This window comes from Budorcas taxicolor, chromosome 1 (assembly GCF_023091745.1).
Source record: "Budorcas taxicolor isolate Tak-1 chromosome 1, Takin1.1, whole genome shotgun sequence".
Lineage (NCBI taxonomy): Eukaryota > Metazoa > Chordata > Mammalia > Artiodactyla > Bovidae > Budorcas > Budorcas taxicolor.
In genome coordinates, this window is record NC_068910.1 from 137,428,602 (window position 1) to 137,451,035 (window position 22,434).

The following is a 22,434-nucleotide window of genomic DNA, read 5'->3' on the forward strand; positions in this document are numbered from 1 at the left end:
CTGTAAATGTGTCTGTCTCTGTCTTTACTGATTTAATCAGGTGACCCCTGTAAGTAAGGAGAACTATGCTAACTGAGGGAGTTTGTCTTTGTCAGAAGTCCTTGGCTGCAAATAATTGAACAAGTGCCTCATGATAATAAGAGAGCTTGTAAAGACTTGAACAGAAAGCAGCTCCCTCTTTTCTAAGATAATTTTTTCAGGAAAAAAATATCTAGTCTCCTATGAAGACTCTTCACTATTCTCATTTCTTTCGGAGTGGAAATGAGACTCCCTGTGAGTGAGCCAGGTCCACTCCTCCAAATGTTCTAGCTTTAACAGCATAATCTGACTGAGTTAATGAAATAGGAGATGGTGTGTAGGTATGGCCAAGCTAAAAGGGGCGATACAGGTTCTTGGACCAAAGATCCAAGTTCCGAGGAAGGCTCTAATCGGATGTTATTTTCATTCCATTCTAGAATCTGTTATGAAATTATATTCCGAAAGGGAGCTAAAATATTTCAAGAGAGCCTCATGTGTTTAGTGTTCTGAAGAGAGTAAGTAGAGCCTTCAGCATCTCTTCAGCAGCCTTTACAGCTCTGGTTCTCAAAGTGTGGTCCTTGGACTAGCATCGCCCAAGAACTTGTTAGAAATGTAAATTCTAGGGTCCACCAAGCTCTACCAAAACACAGCTCAATTGTTTTAATAAGTCCTCTTGGTGCTTCTGATGCACAGTAAAGTTCGAGAACCACTTCTTCTAAAAGCATTTGTTTAGCACCCACCTAAGTAGTCTCCCAGCTTTGTCAAACTTTATAATTATCTGGGGAGCTTTTAAACTCTCCAGGTCACTTCCACACTGGTTAACTCAGAATGTCTGGGGTTAAAAGCTAAACATTAGCTGTTTTTTAAGAAGCCCAGGTAGTTCCACTGTGCAGCAAAGTTTTGGACCCACCCACCTTCTGTGACATCAAAGAGACAGAGAAGATACTTCTTATAGGAAGTAGAAAGTGAGATGTGCCATAAAAGAACAGAAAAAATACTGTAGGGATTCTGCTGAAGAAAATGGAATCCTGTTTTTAGAAAGTGTCTCCTACTTCCTTTTTGTCTTCCTGTCTCCTTTGAAAGAACTCGGATTGGGTGCCACTCACCACACTCCCACACTGCAAGCCGCTCAGGAGGATGGCAGCCATCAGTCGCTACATGGAGCTGACCATTGAACCGGTGCAGCAGGTAAATGGCCGTGAGCCGCAGCTGGGTGCCCGGAAGGGTGGGGGGTGGTCACGGGAGGCTTCTTGGAGGTGACACTTTAGCTGTAGGAGGTGCAGAATGAGTCAGGAAAGCATGCAAACAAGAGCTTTTGAAGGCCTTGGTAGGGAGGAGGTGGTCAGATGAAGTGGAGCTGGAAAGATGAAAAGGTGGCGAAGAGGCAAGGTCACAGTGTGGAAGCTGACCGTCATCCTGAGGACGATGGGCGTCCAGGAGACTTCCAGACGAGAGACTCGGGGTCAGTCACGCCTTCCAGGGCCATCGCTCAGCCTGTGTCGGGGCCAGATTAGAGAGAGGAGCCTGGAGATAAGGGGGTCAGTGAGGCACGGCTGCAAGTCCAGGAAAGAGGTAGTGTGGCCTGAACCAAGGCCAGAGCTGATGCGGACGCAGAGCTTCAGTGGAGTCAGCGGGTAGAGCAGTGGGAGCTGTGAGCGTATGGGGTGACTCCCGGGGCTCCGGCCTGTCCGAGGGGTCCTCAGGAGGAGGAGGGTTGGAGAAAAGACTGGAAAAGGTGGTGAGACATCCACTTCACGTCCCATACCCCACTAAGATGTTCCTGTCGAGGCTACAGTGACCTCCCTACCGCTAAATCCTGGGGTAATTTCTGTCCTAGTTGAGATTCAACTCATTCAGCCACCCGCTTCTTCCAGTTTCTGGGGCCCTCCTTGGCCTAGTTTTTCTGACTCCCTCCCTCCTGGCGGCTTCTCCCTGTGAGCCTGACTTCAAGGTTGCAGTACCCGAACTCCGCCTCAGGAGGGCTCCCTTCTCTGATCCCATAGCCCCACCTGCCAGCCCTTGAGATCTCCGAGGCCTGTGTCTCCATCCTTTCTAGTTTGGGCTGCTCCGCTTCCTCTTCATTATCAGCACATCGCATCTCACACATGCCGTGTCCGATACGGAATTCTGGATTTCCATGCCCAGACGGCTCCTGCTCCTCTCCCTATCTTCCTCATGTCAGTGCAGAGAGGCAAACCCAGATGCCCCTCCTCTCATACGCGCTTGTGCCCATCTCACCCGTGGGCGAGTCTTGTAAATACTTCATTTAAAGTAGATCCAGGAACTTCCGTGGTGGTCCAGGGGTTAAGACTCTGCGCTTCCAATGCAGGGAACATGGGTGTTGATCCCTGTTTGGGGAACTGAGATCCCACATGGCAGGGGCACAGCCAAAAAATGAATAAATAAAAATAAAGTAGATCTAACCTGGAGATTACCATATAAGTGAAGTAAGGAAGACAAGTGTTATATGATGTCACTTTCAAGTGGAATCTAAAAAATACTACAAATGAACTTATTTACAAAACGGAAATAGACGCACAGATATAGAAAACACACTTATGGTTACCAAAGTGGAAGGGTAGGGGAAGGGATAAATTGGGAGCACACAACTATGTATAAAGTAGATAAATGACAAGATTTTGCTACATAGTACAGGGAACTATTTTCAACATCTTGTAATAAACTATAGGGCTTCCCTGGTGGCTCAGATGGTAAAGAATCCACCTGCAATGTGGGAGACCTGGGTTCGATCCCTGGGTCGGGAATATCCTATGGAGAAGGAAATGGCAACCCACTCCAGTATTCTTGCCTGGGAAATCCCATGGACAGAGGAGTCCAGCAGGTATAATGAGAAAGAATTGAAAAAAAGAATATAGGTATATACAGGTAAATATATATAACTGAATCACTTTGCTGTACACCTAGAGCTAACATAACATTGTAAATCAACTTTACTTCAATTTAAAAAGTGGGAAACAAGTAGATCCAGGAGCCTTGTCACTGGTTTGCTATTTTTGTACTATCCCCTCCATTTACATGGAGAAGGCAATGGCACCCCACGCCAGTACTCTTGCCTGGAAAATCCTATGGATGGAGGAGCCTGCTGGGCTGCAGTCCATGGGGTCGCTAGGAGTTGGACACGACTGAGCAACCTCACTTTCACTTTTCACTTTCATGCATTGGAGAAGGAAATGGCAACCCACTCCAGTGTTCTTGCCTGGAGAATCCCAGGGACAGGGGAGCCTGGTGGGCTGCCGTCTATGGGGTCACACAGAGTTGGACACGACTGAAGCGACTTAGCCGCCGTAGCCGCTCCATTTACAACCAGTAACCCGAAGAGTCTGCTTAAAATGTAAATTATATCTTGCTACTCTTTGTTTTAAAGCACTCCTCTGGCTTCCCTTGTGGCTCGGCTAGTAAAGAATCCTCCTGCAATGCAGGAGACCTGGGTTCAATCCCCCGGTTGGGAAGAGCCCCTGGAGAAGGGAAAGGCTACCCATTCCAGTATTCTGGCCTAGAGAACTCCATGGACTGCATAGTCCATGGAGCTGCAAAGAGTCGAACACGACTGAGCGAATCTCATCGCACTTCACTTCTGGCCCCCCGTTTCACACAGGATAAAATCTACTCTCCTAACACAGACCTGTTAGACCCTGCGAGACCCGTGCTCACCCACCCCTGACTGCCTCCTCTCCTACCCCGCTGCACTCCTCTCTGGCCACACAGAATATCTCTTCACTCCTCTGCCTACATGCTCTTCCTCCTGACTTTTTTACATGTCTGCTTTTTTTCTTGTCTTTCTGTTCAGTAAAAACGTCACTTTCTCCGAAGGCCTTCTTCCCCCACCACCCAGTCAAATGGGTGTATTGCCTCTTCTGCTGTATTACTTTCAGTTCAGCTCAGTCGCTCAGGCGTGTCTGACTCTTTGCGACCCCATGAATCGCAGCACACCAGGCCTCCCTGTCCATCACCAACTCCCAGAGTCTATCCAAACTCATGCCCATTGAGTTGGTGATGCCATCCAACCATCTCATCCTCTGTCGTCCCCTTCTCCTCCTGCCTTCAATCTTTCCCAGCATCAGGGTCTTTTCAAATGAGTCAGGTCTTCGCACGAGGTGGCCAAAGTATTGGAGTTTCAGCTTTAGCATCATTCCTTCCAATGAACATTCAGGACTGATCTCCTTCAGAATGGACTGGTTGGATCTCCTTGCAGTCCAAGGGACTCTCAAGAGTCTTCTCCAACACTACAGTTCAAAAGCATCAATTCTTTGGTGCTCAGTTTTCTTCACAGTCCAACTCTCACATCCATACATGAGCACTAGAAAAACCATAGGTTTGACTAGATGGACCTTTGTTGGCAAAGTAATGTGTCTGCTTTTTAATATGCTGTCTAGGTTGGTCATAACTTCCCTTCCAAGGAGTAGGCGTCTTTTAATTTCATGGCTGCAGTCGCCATCTGTATTACTTTATTACCTTTTAAAATGCTCTGCACAGCACATTTCATGATCTTTTACTTTTGTTTGTTTTCTGTTTCTTGCTGGGATATAAACTTTGTCTGCTTCTGTCTCATCTGCCTCAACCCTGGTGCATCGAGTCACAGGTTCTTGGCACAGGTGTGTTGGAACGAAGAGTTCAGTAGTAGGGGCCCCACTGAGCTGACCTTGGGACATGCTGACGCTCAGAGTTTGGTCCTGATAGAGAGGTTTTACTTATTGTTGTTCCTTGGGAAGTGGGTGCAAATAGACTATATGGGATGTAAGTGAAGTTCAGGGAGGTTCGGAGCACGTTTTCGCAATTAAGAGCCTATTTTGGCCATTAAGCTCTTTTTCCATCGGGAGACTGGGTGGGTAGGTGGGTGATCGGAAGCTCTGGGGAAACCACGGGGAGCCCTGGCATCTGGCCAACGCTTTACATTAGAAATTTTGAAATCATGGAATTTCTGAAAAATAATAATGCAAAATAAAAAGAATGGTGCAAAATAAAAAACAATAATTCAAAAGTTGTGTTCACTTAAACGCAAGACTCGCTGTACCTGAGTCTTGAGAGGATGCCTGCTGGGAAACAGGCTCTTTGGGACAAGACTGTGTTCTCTTGTTCTCTTCCTTCTGTGTCCACCAGAGGGCGAGCGTTGTCTTCATGACAGCTCCCAGCTGGGAGCCAGGAGCCCTGCCTCTAGCCTGGGCAGAAGAGTCATCATTCCTGCGGTGGTCTGTTTATTAGCGCTAACTACCTGTCAGGCTCTGAGTAATCGATACCAACCAACCCTTCTGGTGATAACTGTACTGGTCATAGTGCTTAGAGCGCTGGTTATAGTGCTTAGAGTACTGGTCTAAGTGCTTTACATAGATTACATCATTTAACCCAAACACCCAACCCTTGAGGTTACCATGCTCATTTTACAGAGAAGGAAAAGGGGCCGGTTGAGGTTAAGCAGCTTGCTCAAGGTCACACGATCTGTTGGTGTTAGAACCAGGATTTGTACCTGTCTCTACCCAGATCTGTGCCTTTCCTTACAGAGTTAGGCAGCTTCTTACTTGGCAAAATGGCTGACACCCAGTAAATGCTTGATAAATGTTTTTTAAAATTATCATCAACACAAATTCTTATAACAACTTGAAGTAGATACAAATGTTATTTCTATTGTTATAGAAATTGTTGAATTATTATTATGCTAAATTATTATATTTAATACTTTTATTATTATTTTCAAATGAGGCACAGAGAGGGTTAACTCACTTGCCCAAGATCCCATAGTTAGAAAATCTCAAAAATAGGTTTCAGACTAAGTATGTCTGATTCCGGGCCCTGAGCTTTTATGGAAAAGACATGATTTTTATGCCGCCATTTCATGCCTGCTATGTTAGCAGATTTTTTTTTTTTTTTTTAATGAGAGTGTCCTGATGGGCATGTTGTGGTTTGGTACCGTGATGCCTCATGCTTTAATACACATCCTGTTTGGACTACCCTGTGAAACGGGCAAACAAGCCAGTGAGATGCCCACTCTTCCGAACATCCCCTCCTGAACACTGGTCTAATGAGAGATTTCCCAAGAGGCGCAGCTGGGGCCAGGCTGGGCCCGAGGGGCTGAGGGCGTGGGGTCCTAGGAGTCCACAACTCACAGAATTTGGAACTCCGTTTTATCTGTTGACTCAGGTGTGGTCAGGCCTGGGGAATTTATAGATTCTTTCATTGCTGTGGCTGGGAGGCCTCTGCTCCCCACCCCCCATGTCTGCCTGTGTCTCCTTGGTGGATTTTCCTCCCTTCCAGCCGGCTCTCACAGGAATCTGTGCCTTGGACCTGTCTAGGGTTGCAGCCCTGCGTGATTTGGGGACCCGTACGAGCAGCTGTTCTTCTCGTGTCCAGGGCATTTACTAAATCTTATCCTCATGACACCACTTAAAAGGAGGGCAGGCAGGGGATACCAGCCCTGTCTATAGGTTAGGAAAGTGGCGCTCAGGAGGACGAGGTTTTTTGCCAAGGTAAGGCAGTTAGCTGGTGGACACGTGGTCTGGAAGGCAGGTTGCTGCCCCTGTGCTGTGTCAGTGTGATGACTGCCTGGCTCTGAAACCCCAGCCCACAGCCTCGAGGATCTTGTGGAAATCTGTGTGCCCTGTGGAGGGAAGCTCTCTTCTGAGATGTACAGAGAGATATATGATAGATAGATTGATGATGACAGGTAGATATGCATGCTCTGAAACCCCAGCCCACAGCCTCGAGAATCTCTGTGGAAACCCATGTGCCCTGTGAGGGGAAGCTGTCTTCTGAGATGGACAGAGAGACCAGTTCAGTTCAGTTCAGTTGTTCAGTCATGTCCGACTCTTTCCAACTCCATGGACTGCAGCACGCCAGGCCTCCCTGTCCATCACAAAATCCTGGAGTTTACTCAAACTCATGTCCATTGAGTCGGTGATGCCATCTGACCATCTCATCCTCTGTTGTCCCCTTCTCCTCCTGCCTTCAATCTTTCCTAGCATCAGAGTCTTTTCCAGTGAGTCAGTTCTTTGCATCAGATGGCCAAAGTAGTGGAGTTTCAGCTTCAACATCAGTCCTTCCAATGAATATTCCGGACTGATTTCCTTTAGAATGGACTGGTTGGATCTCCTTGCAGTCCAAGAGACTCTCAAGAGTCTTCTCCAACACCACAGTTCAAAAGCATCAATTCTTCGGCGCTCAGCTTTCTTTATAATCCAATTCTCACATCCATACATGACTACTGGAAAAACCATAGCCTTGACTAGGCGGACCTTTGCTGGTAAAGTAATGTGTCTGCCTTTTAATATGCTGTCTAGGTTGGTCATAACTTTCCTTCCAAGGAGCAAGTGTCTTTTAATTTCATGGCTGCAGTCACCATTTACAGTGATTTTGGAGCCCCCAAAAATAGTCTCTCACTGTTTCCCCATCTATTTGCCATGAAGTGATGGGACAGGATACCATGATCTTAGTTTTCTGAATGTTGAGTTTTAAGCCAACTTTTTCACTCTCCTCTTTCACTTTCATCAAGAGGCTGTTTAGTTCTTCTTTGTTTTCTGCCATAAAGGTGGTGTCATCTGCATATCTGAGGTTATTGATATTTCTCCTGGCAATCTTGATTCCAGCTTGAGCTTCATCCAGCCTGGCATTTTACATGATGTACTCTGCATATAAGTTAAACAAGCAGGGTGACAATATACAGCCTTGATGTACTTCTTTTCCTATTTGGAACCAGTCTGTTGTTCCATGTCCAGTTCTAAATGTTGCTTCCTGACATGCATACAGATTTGTCAAGAGGCAGGTCAGGTGGCCTGGTCTCCCATCTCTTAAAGAATTTTCCACAGTTTGTTGTGACCCACACAGTCAAAGGCTTTGACATAGTCAATAAAACAGAAGCAGATATTTTCTGGAACTCTCTTGCTTTTTTGATGATCCAACAGATGTTGGCAATTTGATCTCTGGTTCCTCTGCCATTTTTAAATCCAGCTTGAACATGTGGAAGTTCACGGTTCATGTACTATTGAAGCCTGGCTTGGAGAACTTTGCTAGTGTGTGAGATGAGTGCAATTGTTCGGTAGTTTGAGCATTCTTTGGCATTGCCTTTCTTTGGGATTGGAATGAAAATAGACCTTTTCCAGTCCTGTGGCCACTGCTGAGTCTTCCAAATTTGCTGGCATATTGAGTGCAGCACTTTCACAGCATCGTCTTTTAGGATTTGAAATAGCAAGATGGTAGGAGGGGCGGAATTGTGTTAGAATCAAACCCCATAGAGGGCTCACACAAACCTAGTGCGCACCAGGACCCAGAGACCCCACAGAGACTGAGACAGAACTGTGTTTGGGTGTCTCTTGTGGAGGTACCAGTCAGCAGTGGAGTGCCACAGGGGCAGGGGCTCTGGGTGTGGCATAGCCCTCTTGGAGGAGGTCGCCATTAACCCCAGCATAGAGCCGCCAGAACTTACACAGGACTGGGGAAGCAGACTATTGGAAGGCACAAACAGCACCTTGTGAGCACCAGGACCCAGGAGAAAGGATCAGGGACCCCACAAGAGACTGACCCAGACTTGCCTGTGAGTGTCCAGGAGTCTCGGGCAGAGGCGTGGGTCGGCGGTGGCCTGCTGCAGGGTTGGGGGCAGTGAGTACAGCAGTGAGTGCATGGGACATTTTGAAGGAGGTTGCCATTGTCTTCATTACCTCCACCGTAGTTTGAAAGAGAAGGTTGCTCAGTCGTGTCCGACTCTTTACGACCCCATGGACTGCAGCACACCAGGCCTCCCTGTCCATCACCAACTCCCAGAGTTCACTCAAACTCATGTCCATCGAGTCAGTGATGCCATCCAATCATCTCATCCTCTGTCATCCCCTTCTCCTCCCACCTTCAATCTTTCCCAGCATCAGGGTCTTTTCAAATGAGTCAGTTCTAGTTTGGCCCCAGGTAGCTCAGTGGGTAAATCATCTGCCTGCAATGCAGGAGACCCAGGTTCGATTCCTGGGTCAGGAAGATCCCCTGGAGAAGGAAATGGCAGCCCATTCCAGAATTCTTGCCTGTAGAATCCCATGAACAAAGGAGCCTGGCAAGCTACAGTCCACAGCATCTCAAGAGTTGGACACGACTTACTGACTAAACCAACCAAATAACGGGAAGGGAACACAGCTCCACCCATCTTCAGAAAATTGGATTAAAGATTTACTGAGCATGTCCCTGCCCATCAGAACAAGACCCAGTTTTCCCCTCAGTCAGTCTCTCAGGAAGCTTCCATAAGCCTCTTATCCTTCTCCATCAGAGGGCAGACAGACTGAAAACCACAGTCACAGAAAACTACCCAATCTGATCACATGGACCACAGCCTTGTCTAACTCAGTGAAACTATGAGCCATGCCATGTAGGGCCACCCAAGATATATGGGTCATGGTGGAGAGTTCCGACAGAATGTGGTCCACTGGAAAAGTGAGTGGCAAACCACTTCAGTATTCTTGCCTTGAGAACCCCATGAAGAGTATGAAAAGGCAAAATGATAGGACACTGAAAGATGAACTCCCCAAGTTGGTAGGTGCCCAATATGCTACTGGAAATCAGTGGAGAAGTAACTCCAGAAAGAATGAAAGGATGGAGCCAAAGCAACAACAACATTCAGTTGTGGATGTGACTGGTGATGGAAGTAAAGTCCGATGCTGTAAAAAGCAATATTGTATGGGAACCTGGAATGTTAGGTCCATGAATCAAGGCAAATTGAAAGTGGTCAAACAAGAGATGGCATCAACATTTTAGGAATCAGTGAACTAAAATGGACTGGAATGTGTGAACTGAACTCAGATGACCATTATATCTACTACTGTGGGCAAGAATCCCTTAGAAGAAATGGAGTAGCCATCATGGTCAATGAAAGAGTCCGAAATGCAGTGCTTGGATGCAATCTCAAAAACGACAGAATGATCTCTGTTCATTTCCAAAGCAAACCACTCAGTATCACAGTAATCCAAGTCTATGCCCCAACCAGTAACGCTGAAGACGTTGAAGTTGAACGGTTCTATGAAGACCTATAAGACCTTCTAGAACTAACACCCAAAAACGATGTCCTTTTCATCATAGGGACTAGAATGCAAAAGTAGGAAGTCAAGAGATACCTGGAGTAACAGACAAATCTGGCGTTGGACTATAGAATGAAGCAAGGCAAAGGCTAATGGAGTTTTGCCAAGAGAATGCACAGGTCATAGCAAACACCCATTTCCAACAACACAAGAGAAGACTCTACATATGGACATCACCAGATGGTCAATAAAGAAATTAGATTGATTATATTCTTTGCAGCCAAAGATGGAGACGCTCTATACAGTCAGGAAAAACAAGCCCAGGAGCTGACTGTGACTCAGATCATGAACTTCTTATTGCCAAATTCAGACTGAAATTGAAGAAAGTAGGGAAAACCATTAGGCCATTCAGGTATGACCTAAATCAAATCCCTTATGATTATACAGTGGAAGTGAGAAATAGATTTAAGGGACTAGATCTGATAGATAGAGTGCCTGATGAACTATGGACCGAGGTTCATGACATTGTACAGGAGATAGTGATCAAGACCATCCCCAAGAAAAAGAAATGCAAAAAGGCAAAACGGTTGTCTGAGGAGGACTTACAAATAGCTGTGAAAACAAGAGAAGCAAAAAGCAAAGGAGAAAAGGAAAAACATACCAATTTGAATGCAGAGTTCCAAAGAAAAGCAAGGAGAGATAAGAAAGCCTTCCTCAGTGATCAATGCAAAGAAACAGAGGAAAACAATAGAATGGAAAAGACTAGAGATCTCTTCAAGAAAATTAGAGATGCCAAGGGAACATTTCATGCAAAGATGGGCTCAATAAAGGACAGAAATGGTATGGACCTAACAGAAGCAGAAGATATTAAGAAGAGGTGGCAGGAATACACAGAAGACCTATACAAAAAAGATCTTAACAACCCAGATAATCACGATGGTGTCACCACTCACCTAGAGCCAGACATCTGGAATGTGAAGTCAAGTGGATCTTAGGAAGCATCACTACAAACAAAGCAGGTGGAGGTGATAGAATTCCAGTTGAGCTATTTCAAATCCTAAAAGATGATGCTATGAAAGTGCTACACTCAGTATGCCAGCAAATTTGGAAAACTCAGCAGTGGCCACAGGACTGGAAAAGGTCTATTTCCATTCCAATCCCAGAGAAAGGCAACACCAAAGAATGCTCAAACTACCACATAGTTGCACTCATCTCACACTCTAGCAAAGTAATGCTCAAAATTCTCCAAGCCAGGCTTCAACAGTACATGAACCGTGAACTTCCACATGTTCAAGCTGGATTTAGAAAAGGCAGAGGAAACAGAGATCAAATTGCTAACATCTGTTAGATCATTGAAAAAGCAAGAGAGTTCCAGAAAAAAATCTACTTTTGTTTTATTGACTATGTCAAAGCCTTTGACTGTGTGGGTCACAACAAACTGTGGAAAATTCTTCAAGAGAAGGGAGACCAGACCACCTGACCTGCCTCCTGAGAAATCTGTATGCAGGTCAGGAAGCAACAGTTAGAACTGGACATGGAACAACAGACTGGTTCCAAATAGGAAAAGAAGTACATCAAGGCTGTATATTGTCACCCTGCTTATTTAACTTATATGCAGAGTACATCATGAGAAACGCTGGGCTGGATGAAGCTCAAGCTGGAATCAAGATTGCCGGGAGAAATATCAATAATCTCAGATATGCAGATGACACCACCCTTATGGCAGAAAGCAAAGAAGAACTAAAGAGCCTCTTGATGAAGGAGAGTGAAAAAGTTGGCTTAAAACTCAACATTCAGAAAACTATGGGACCTTGGCATCTGGTCCCATCACTTCATGGCAAATAGATGGGGAAGCAAGGGAAACAGTGACAGACTTCATTTTGAGGGGCTCCAAAATCACTGTAAATGGTGACTTCAGCCATGAAATTAAAAGACACTTGCTCCTTGGGAGAAAAGTTATGACCAACCTAGACAGTATATTAAAAAGCAGAGACATTACTTTGCCAACAAAGGTCCATCAAAGCTATGGTTTTTCCAGCAGTCATGTATAGATGTGAGAATTGGACTGCAAAGAAAGCTGAGCACCAAAGAATTGATGCTTTTAAACTGTGGTGTTGGAAAAGACTCTTGAGGGGGGGACTGCAAGGAGATCCAACCATTTCCATCCTGAAGGAAATCAGTCCTGAATATTCACTGGAAGAACTGATGCTGAAGCTGAAACTCCAATACTTTGGCCACCTGATGTGAAGAACTGACTCATTTGAAGTGACCCTAATGCCAGGAAAGATTGAAGGCGGGAGAAAGGGACAACAGAGGATGAGATGGTTGGATGGCATCACTGACTCGATGGACATGAGTTTGAGTAAACTCCAGGAGTTGGTGATGGACAGGGAAGCCTGGTGCTACACTCAGTATGCCAGCTCAGTATGCCTGGTGCTACAGTCCATGGGGTCGCAAAGAGTCAGACATAACTGAGTGACTGAACTGAACTGAAACCCCCGCCCATAGCCTCGAGGATCCCTGTGGGAAACTTGTGTGCCCTGTGGGAGGAACATCTCTTCTGAGGTGGACAGAGAGATAGGTGATGGGTAGATAGATATGGGTGCTTGCTAAGTCACTTCAGTCGTGTCCAACTCTTTGAGAATCTATGGACTGTAGCCTGCCAGGCTTCTCTGTCCATGGGATTCTTCAGGACGGAATACTGGAGTAGGTTGCTGTTTCCTCCTCCTGGGGATCGAGCCTGTGTCTCATGTCTCCTGCATTGGCGGGGCCACCTGGGAAGTCTAGATAGATAGATATAGATAGATGGTAGTTAGCTAGATAATCTCATAAGTTTCTTCCTCCCTTAACCCTTCCCAAGGCACTCTCACAGGCTGCTGGCAGGTGTGCTGGTTAAGCCTCTATGGAGTGCACTTTTGCCAAGTGGAAGTAAGAATGAAAGTCGCTCAGTCATTTCCAACTCTGCAACCACATCGACTATACAGTCCATGGAATTCCCCAGGCCAGAATACTGGAGTGGGTAGCCATTCCCTTCTCCAGGGGATCTTCCCAACGCATGGATCAAACCCAGGTCTCACATATTGCAGGAGGATTCTTTACCATTGAGCCACAAGGGAAGCCCTACTTTTGCCAAGAGCTATCCAAATGACAAGTGTGCATACCGTCTGACTCGGCAATTCCACGTCTAAGAATTTATCCTGTATATCCTGAAATTGTGAATGTAAGATATAATTTACCACAGTCAGTAATGATTGGTAAAAGCAAGAGGTTGGGAATACCTTAAAACATCCATCAGCAGGGGATTGGTTAAACAGATTGTGAACACCTATACAATGCTACAAACACAGAGCTGCTGCAGTTCTATTTCTAAAGCATGTTGTTAAGTGGAAAAGGAAGGAGGATGCATAGGAGGCTACAGAGTGTACTACTGTTAGTGGAAATGGGGGGGAATATGTCCCTGCATTTGCTCGTGTGTGCACAGGAAGTTTGGAAGGACACACAAACGAGGGCTGACTGCCGCTAGGGGGAGCTCGGTGGCTTCGGGAGGATGGCGGAGGTCGCCGCATGCTACATCCCTTCCTACCTTTGGAACCCTGAAGGACACGAACGCCCTGACAGTGCAAAAAATAAAGATGCCAAGTCTCTGCCTGCCCTTCCCCACACACCTTGCAGGTGAGCTGCAGTGCCAGCAGGCTGCCTGGCGACGGACAGAGAGACACAGGAGCCACGTCCCTGCAGGAGCCCCCCTCCTACCCTCCGGTTCAGGTCATCCAGGCCCGCGTGTCCTCCAGCAGCTCCTCCCAGGTCTCTTCCATCAACTCGGACCTCGAGGTACGTGCTGGGTCTGCTGGTGGGTGTGCGCGTCCTCCTTCACCTGGGCTTGCCCGTGCCTCCCTGGTACCTGCATCTCTCCGCTCCTCCACACCAACCTCGTGCCTGCTGAACAGTGAATAAGCATCTTCCGAGGACTTTCCTGCACAGTCCGTGCTGGGGAGGACTTTCTGTGGTCAGATGAGTCGGGGAAGCACTGCACACTGAGTCAATGGAAACAGTCACGTTTTAGAGAAATAAATGCTGAATGACAGACTTTTTAACGAGGCTCCGTGGTTCCCAAACCCATTTGACCAGGGAAGCCTTTCTTCCCCCAGAGGAGCACCAGCTGCTCCCTGTGGTGCTGTCGTGGTGATACACGGAGGCCCTTGGTGGGCATCCTGCCTGGCACTTTCATAAGCTTTGCCTCATTGTGAATTTTTGGATCTGCGAACAAGACACATCACATTCTGTGATACAGAAATGGGTATAACTCTCAGGTCTGTGGTCCTGTCCCTCTCAGCCCCACAAGCTGTGGCTCCCAGCCCTGGTCAGAAGGAAGTTTCCCTTTGCAGCCAGTGAGAACAAGGACAGCGTCGTGGACAGGTGGTGTCAGCGGGGGGCACCTTCGTTCTGGGTTGGTTGGGTTCTTCCACTCTTTTGATGTTTAAATACCTTTTTATGATTTGATGATAATAGGAAGTGGTTAGTTGGTGCTGAGGTTTTGGTTTTGGTCGTAGTGGCCTTACTTGGCAAAGTAAGGAGCCGGAGGTCCTGAGTCAGTCCCCCATACTTGTTGAACTCACAGTGAACCTTGAAATCTGAAAGACTTAGAGCCTGTGATTTTCAGGGGTTGAGTCCTGATCTTGTGGCGTGGGCTCCAGGCCGTGCACACCTGCCCAGGCCTTGTGCCCTTCCTTGCCCTGACCTACATGTCCTCCCTGGCCATGGACTGCTACCTCGTCCCCAGGGTTCTGGGCCTTTCTTCCTGGGTCTTCTCTGGCCCAGTTTTCACATGTCAGGATCATACCCAGATGCCACCTACTCACAACCCCCCCCCCCCCGCCCAGGGATTAAAGCCTCCCTCTCTGGGGTGCCCACAGCCCATACATCTCTTACACCCCTTCTGTTGTGTGCCGTGTGGCCTGGGGGGCTGCAGGGACCTGCCTCCCCCGCTAGGCTGTGCACAAGCTTTTAGGTCTGGAGGCCAGGGCTGCCCTCATCTTTATCTCTCAGTCCTGGAACAAACACAGCTGGTCCCTGAGAGCTTGAGTTTTGAGGGAGAGATTCTATTTCAGACCAGGGACCATTCAGGGTCCGTGTATCCCAAAGTCCTGCATTCGATGCTGTTTGTTTCTTGGGTTTGATCTCAGAATGGGCAAGACACCCAAGGTGCATGGCTTGGCGGCCGGAAGCCAGCAGTCCAGGCTGAGTCCAAGGCTCCAAGGGGAGAGGAAGCCTGAGTACAGAGTGTGTTCAGTGAGGGGAAGGGACAGCGGGGTTGGTGAGACGGGGAGGTGGAGGAGGGAGGGAGAGGGTAGGAAGTTACACTCACTCTCACTCTGTGGAAACCCTAACTGAGGTCAGGATTGGACCGTGACCTTGAAAAGTTTGGAAATTTGTCTCTGTGACTGTTTTGGGCCATTTCTGTGTTTTCCAGCCCTTTTCCTTCCTCTCCTCTATTCTCTCGCTTTTTAGACTTTTATTTGCTTAACTACGTAAATCCCAAGAGGATGGGATCACACTCATAAGTGAGGCAAGTGGAAATGAGTACATTTGCCTTGTTAAATAAGAAATGTATTTTTAGAAGCTCAGCTGCCCCACCCTCCCGAACCCCTGCCTTCCCCCAGCACAGTCCTCCTACTTCATTACCTGAAACGCACGTACACGACACATGGCAAAGCCCTGAGTGCTGAATAGCTGGGAAGATCACTAGACATAGACACTGCGGGTCAGATGGGATTATGAATCTCCCAGGACAGGCTGTTGAATATGCGAGCACGGGACAGGGTAGCTTGTCAGATGTGTGACCCTTCGGGTCTTCCGGTAATCTGTATGCTCTCTTCTTAAAAGTAAGATGTGTTTATTGTAGAAATTTTGGAAGATGTTCAATTCAGTTCAGGGTCTTCTGGTAATCTATATGCTCTCTTCTTAAAAGTAAGATGTGTTTATTGTAGAAATTTTGGAAGATGTTCAGTTCAGTTTGGGCATTCACTTGTGTCCGATTCTTTGCGACCCCATGGACTGCAGCACTGTAGGCCTCCCTGTCCATCACCAACTCCCGGAGTTTACTCAAACTCATGTCCATTGAGTCAGCGATGCCATCCAACCATCTCATCCTCTGTCGTCCCCTTCTCCTCCTGCCTTCAATCTTTCCTGGCATAAGGGTCTCTTCAAATGAGTCAGTTCTTCGCATAAGGTGGCCAAAGTATTGGAGTTGCAGCTTCCATATCAGTCCTTGAACACCCAGGACTGATCTCCTTTAGGATGGACTGGTTGGATCTCCTTGCAGTCCAAGAGACTCTCAAGAGTCTTCTCCAATACCGCAGTTCAAAAGCATCAATTCTTCAGCGCTTAGCTTTCTTTATAGTCCAACTCTCACATCCATACATGACTACTGGAAAAACCATAGGTTTGACTAGATGGACCTTTGTTGACAAAATAATGTTTCTACTTTTTAATATTTCTGCTTTTTAATATGCTATCTAAGTTGGTCATAGCTTTTCTTCCAAGGTGCAAGTGTCTTTTAATTTCATGGCTGCAGTCACTATTTGCAGTGATTTTGGAGCCCCCCCCCAAAATAAAGTCTGCCACTGTTTCCACTGTTTCCCCATCTATTGGCGATAAAGTGATGGGACCGGATGCCATGATCTTAGTTTTCTGAATGTTGAGTTTTAAGCCAACTTTTTCACTCTCCTCTTTCACTTTCATCAAGAGGCTCTTTAGTTCTTCTTTGCTTTCTGCCATAAAGGTGGTGTCATCTGCATATCTGAGGTTATTGATATTTCTCCTGACAGTCTTGATTCCAGCCTGTGCCTCATCTAGCCCAGCGTTTCTCATGATGTACTCTGCAAATACGTTAAATAAGCAGGGTAGCAAACAATACACAGCCTTGATGTACTCCTTTTCCAATTTGGAATCAGTCTATTGTTCCATGTCCAGTTCTAAATGTTGCTTCCTGACCTGCATACAGATTTCTCAGGAGACAGGTCAGGTGGTCTGGTCTCCCATCTCTTGAAGAATTTTCCACAGTTTGTTGTGACCCACACAGTCAAAGGCTTTGGCATAGTCAGTAAAACAGAAGTAGGTGTTTTTCTGGAACTCTCTTGCTTTTTTGATGATCCAACAGATGTTGGCAATTTAATCTCTGGTTTCTCTGCCTTTTCTAAATCCAGCTTGAACATGTGGAAGTTCACGGTTCATGTACTGTTGAAGCCTGGCTTGGAGAATTTTGAGCATTACTTTGCTAGCATGTGAGATGAGTGCAATTGTTCAGTAGTTCGTGCATTCTTTGGCATCACCTTTCTTTGGGATTGGAATGAAAACAGACCTTTTCCAGTCCTGTGGCCACCGCTGAGTTTTCCAAATTTGGAAGGTGTAATGATGAAAATTAAGCTGTAAGCCTTTCAATCAAACAGCAGCAGCTCAGCGTGGTGGGACGGGGTGGTCTCCTTGGCTTTTCAGAGCAGTATTTCTTAAAGATTCTGGATCCTTGATGGTGAAGGGGAGCAAGAGGGCATTTTACTTGATGAGTGTGATGCCGCATTCACCCACCTGTTCCGTCACTCACTCGTTCAGCAAGCATGTTCTGAGGGGGGCGGGATTTGAAAGCAAACCTTCTGAGGACAGGTGAGCCAGCCTGCCCCACCTCACCGGGTGGGGGCCCTTGGTAGATTGGCCACAGCCTGACTGTGACCTTGCTCCTCCAGACCACACACCAAAGGGACTGAGGCCTGCGGTCAGATGCTGTGCCCCAGGTCACCACTTCCTCTGGTTTGCAGCCTCTCTTGCTCCCGGCAAATGTTTTCTAATGCTGGGCTGCAGCACCCTGGGCATCTGTCTCTACTCTCTGGCCACAGTGGGCATCCGTGGCCTTGACCTCTTATTGTCTTTGTCTATTGCCAACCAGCTGGGCTTCCGCCTCCTGTACAGAAAGGAGCATTTGCGCACTCCCAGCTAAGGTGATGTGTTTACCTCCTGTGTGGGCTTTGGCCTTTACAGTTTTGTGACTTAACTCTCAGAGGGTGGCTTTGTGGCTTTGGGGCACATACTGAGGGATTTGAAGACCCACTTCCTGCCATACTGGGGGAGGTGGAGAGAAGAATGGCCCCTCAATACAACATACACTGTATCCACATCACTCAGCTCACTAAGCATTTTAAGACCATTGCTCACAGTGACTGAGGTTGTGTCATGAGCCACACATGGTATGTTCTCTACTTCACAAACACTGTTTGGTATAATCCTTCTAACAGCCCGAGGCAAAGACCTTTAAATATTTGTTTCCCAGGAGAGAAAACTGAGATTAAGTGAGTTTAAGTAACATGCCCAAGAAAACATCATCACCATCATCACAGTTATAATTCGCAGACCTGGGGATCTGAACCTGGCTCAGAAGTCTGGCTCAGAAACCCTGTCGTTACCCACTACACCCCACTGCCTCAGCAGGAGCTCCCTAGGGAGGGAGGCAGGACTCCTCCGCTCACCTGTGCTCTGCCTTTGTTCTCAGGCAAGGCCCTGTCTAGCAGACAGGATAAAACATTGGGGTTTACAAGGAATTTCAGTGATGCAGAACACACAAGAGAAGGGAGGGATCAGACAGATAAGATGTGGAAACTTGCCTGAAGGGAGAACTGGGTTATTTTCACTGATCCTCAAAGTGTGCACCAGCTGGGCTGGTCAGGGCACCGGATGAGTGTGACTCGTGACTCTGTGGAGAGGTCATTTGTGGGGGCTGCCTGGATTTCTGCCTATCTCCACAAGAGAGGGCACATTCCACAGGGACGGTGCCCCCTCACTCCCTCGGCCATTAAACACGAGGTAGCCCTACCCCTGGCACAGCTGTCCGAGGGCATCCTGAGCCCCTGTGGAGGAGGGGTCAGCAGCCGCAGTGGGTGGGGGGCTGGGCCCACAGGGAGCAGGACTTTCCAGCCAGCCTCCTCACTTGCCAGCACAGTGGCCAGCCCCTGCTTCATGAGTGCAGGGTCGCCCTCGTGTTGAGACTCCTCTTGTGCCTTTAAAGGCTTTCCCCCGCTAGCCTCTGGGATGCAAGAAAGGACTGAGTCCCTCTTGGTGAGGAAGGAGTACTTAGTCATTTTTTTCCCTTCTGTGCTTCCGAGTGATGCTGTCGACCTGGTGTAAGAAGCTTTGTAGGAATTCTGCAGCGGGGCTGTTTCTGTCAATGAAAGAAAGTCTGCATGTTGAGAATGACTGGCTGGAGCCGGCACAGTGTGTGTGTGTGTGTGTGTGTGTCTGTGTGTGTGTGTCTGTGTGTGTGTGTGTCTGTGTCTGTGTCTGTGTGTGTCTGTCTGTGTGTCTGTGTTTGTGTGTCTGTGTGTGTCTCTGTGTGTCTGTGTGTGTCTCTGTGTGTCTGTGTGTGTGTACAGAGCCAACACCAGATATCAGATTGCTGTCTGAAGAGGCTCCAGTCCCAGCCCCTGTGTCTTGCTAATTCTGTGCCTGAGGCTCTTGACAACCTTGACAACAAGCACTGCTTGTTCCAGACCCTGCTTCCAGCACCCGCAGGTCAGGACAGAGGCCTCTGATGTTTGTCCTTCTTAAAGCCACATCATTCTTTTAAGGAAAAAACAACTAGTTTAAAAAAAAGAATACACACACATCATCCCTGGTGGCTCAGACAGTAAAGAATCTGGCTGCAGTGTGGGAGACCTGGGTTCGACCCCCAGGTTGGGAAGATCCTCTGGAGAAGGGCATGACAACCCCCTGCAGTATTCTTGCCTGGAGAATCCCATGGACAGAGGAGCCTGGCAGGCTACAGTCCACGGGCTCACAAAGAGTCAAATACAACTGAGAGACGAACACGCCCACATACACTGACTCTAAAAGTCCTAGTTTTAAAAGAAAATACATAAAAGTATGAAGAAAGAGGCCAGAACATTCCAATAGGCCCCAAAGGCTAGAAATCAAGTTTCAGGGTGTGGTATCTGCCCTGCCCAGATCTGTGTGCTCCTATGTGCCCTGTAGCCAAGAGAGATGGTATGTCTGGAAGTGTGTGGAGAGTCAGCCAGTTCCCCTGGGGATGAGGAGAGACTCTCCACTGGGCCCCGAGGGCAGCAGGGCTGAGCAGAAGAGAGGGCGCTGAGCAGGGACGGGACTTGTTAGGCTCTCACCTGCCTGGTGGCCATACTTTTCTGCACTGGACTCCTTGGGTTTGAGTTTCTCCCTTTGTAAACGGGAATCAGGAGACCTGCCCTGCCTACATGACAGAGATTGTGAGGATCAAATGAGGGTGCTGCTGGGGCTCTGCAAACCTGTCGATGGTTCTAGATGCGGTGCGGTGGACAGCAGGCTGCAGGTGGGCTGGACACCCACGCTGGCCCTGAGTCCCTGCGCCAGGCAGTGCCGTTCATTTTTCTGAACTTGCTCTGTAAATGAAGCTAATGAGCTCAGGGAGCTGGTGAGGCTGACAAAGCACCGTTCCCACAGATACTCAGCTGTGGACCAGGTTATCTTTCAGGCCCCATTTAGCAAGTGACTCTAGGTGTGAAGGTGTATGGCTGGGGGAGGCAGGCGGAGGTTAGTCACACTGAGTCAGTCCTTTGGTTCTGAGCAGCACATGAATAGCAAAATTTCTTCCAAAAACCCCACAAATATACAATGTTATATGTCAGTTATATCTCATATTTTAAAGGGTAAAAAAAAATTTTTAAAGAATCAGGAATAGGAACCAAGGTTGCCAGGGCCAAGGTTGCCTGGTGGTCCTAGAGTTTGGCTTAAATACAGTATTTGTAAATCCCTGTGACTGGAATAGAAAGGGCCCTTTTCCCAACCCCTGCTGCCCACCGTTGTGATACATATGGCTTCTTCATCTCGACCCTTTATGCCAACCTTGGCATGTCCCTGCATTGAAACTGTCATCTTTATTAAGGAAACCAGCCCTCTGTGGGTCAGAACTCCTCCTTCACCGGTCCAGGTCACCAGGGGCCTTGCATATAGCACTCCATGGCTTGTGACCCATTTTGCTATCTCACATCCCATTTTACTCACTACAGACATGAAGGAAGAGCCGAGTAAAAAGTTTGAGCTGGTCAGTTCAGTCGCTCAGTCGTGTCTGACTCTTTGCAATGCCAGGCTTCCCTGTCCATCACCAACTCCCAGAGCTTGCTCAAACTCATGTCCATTGAGTCGGTGATGCCATCCAACCATCTCATCCTCTGTTGTCCCCTTCTCCTGCCTTCAATCTTTCCCAGTATCAGAGTCTTTTCCAGTGAGTCAGTTCTTCTCATGAGGTGGCCAAAATATTAGAGTTTCAGCTTCAATATCAGTCCTTCCAATGAATATTCAGGACTGATTTCCTTTAGGATGGATGGACTGGTTGGATCTTCTTGCAATCCAAGGGACTCTCAAGAGTCTTCTCCAACACCACAGTTTAAAAGCATCAATTCTTCGGCGCTCAGCTTTCTTTATAGTCCAACTCTCACATCCATGCATGACCACTGGAAAAACCATAGCTTTGACTAGACGGATCTTTGTTGACAAAGTAATGTGCCTGCTTTTTAATATGCTGTCTAGGTTGGTCATAGCTTTTCTTCCAAGAAGCAAGTGTCTTAATTTCATGGCTGAAGTCACCATTTACAGTGATTTTGGAGCCCCCCAGAATAAAGTCTGTCACTGTTTCCACTGTTTCCCCATCTATTTTCCATGAAGTGATGGGACCAGATGCCATGATCTTAGTTTTCTGAATGTTGAGTTTTAAGCCAACTTTTTCACTTTCCTTCATCAAGAGGCTGTTTAGTTCTTCTTTGCTTTCTGCCATAAGGTGGTGTCATCTGTATATCTGAGGTTATTGCTATTTCTCCCGGCAATCTTGATTCCAGCTTGAGCTTCATCCAGCCTGACATTTTGCATGATGTACTCTGCATAGAAGTTACATAAGCAGGGTGACAATACACAGCCTTGACATACTCCTTCCCTAATTTGGAACCCATTTGTTGTTCCATGTCCAGTTCTAAATGTTGCTTCCTGACATGCATACAGATTTCTCAGGAGGCAGGTCAGGTGGTCTGGTCTTCCCATCTCTTGAAGAATTTTCTACAGTTTGTCGTGATCCATGCAGTCAAAGGCTTTGACATAGTCAGTAAAACAGAAGTAGATGTTTTTCTGGAACTCTCTTGCTTTTTTGATGATCTAACAGATGTTGTCAATTTGATCTCTGGTTTCTCTGCCTTTTCTAAATCCAGCTTGAACATGTGGAAGTTCATGGTTCATGTACTGTTGAAGCCTGACTTGGAGAATTTTGAGCATTACTTTGCTAGCGTGTGAGATGAGTGCAATTGTGCAGTAGTTTGAGCATTCTTTGACACTGCCTTTCTTTGGGATTGAAATGAAAATTGACCTTTTCCAGTCCTGTGGCCACTGCTGAGTTTTC

The 22,434-nt window shown here is 47.2% G+C and overlaps 1 protein-coding gene across 4 annotated transcripts in view; it reads left to right on the top strand.

The window, feature by feature from the left end:
* The window catches only part of TMEM44 (transmembrane protein 44), a 46,373-nt gene that overhangs the window by 13,167 nt on the left and 10,772 nt on the right, over positions 1-22,434 (top strand). For all 4 annotated transcript variants that reach the window (XM_052639250.1, XM_052639237.1, XM_052639244.1 and 1 more), the window contains 2 exons: positions 1,102-1,206; positions 13,689-13,847. In XM_052639250.1, coding sequence (XP_052495210.1) covers positions 1,102-1,206; positions 13,689-13,847 — 264 coding nt within the window. The remainder of the gene's footprint in view (positions 1-1,101; positions 1,207-13,688; positions 13,848-22,434) is intronic.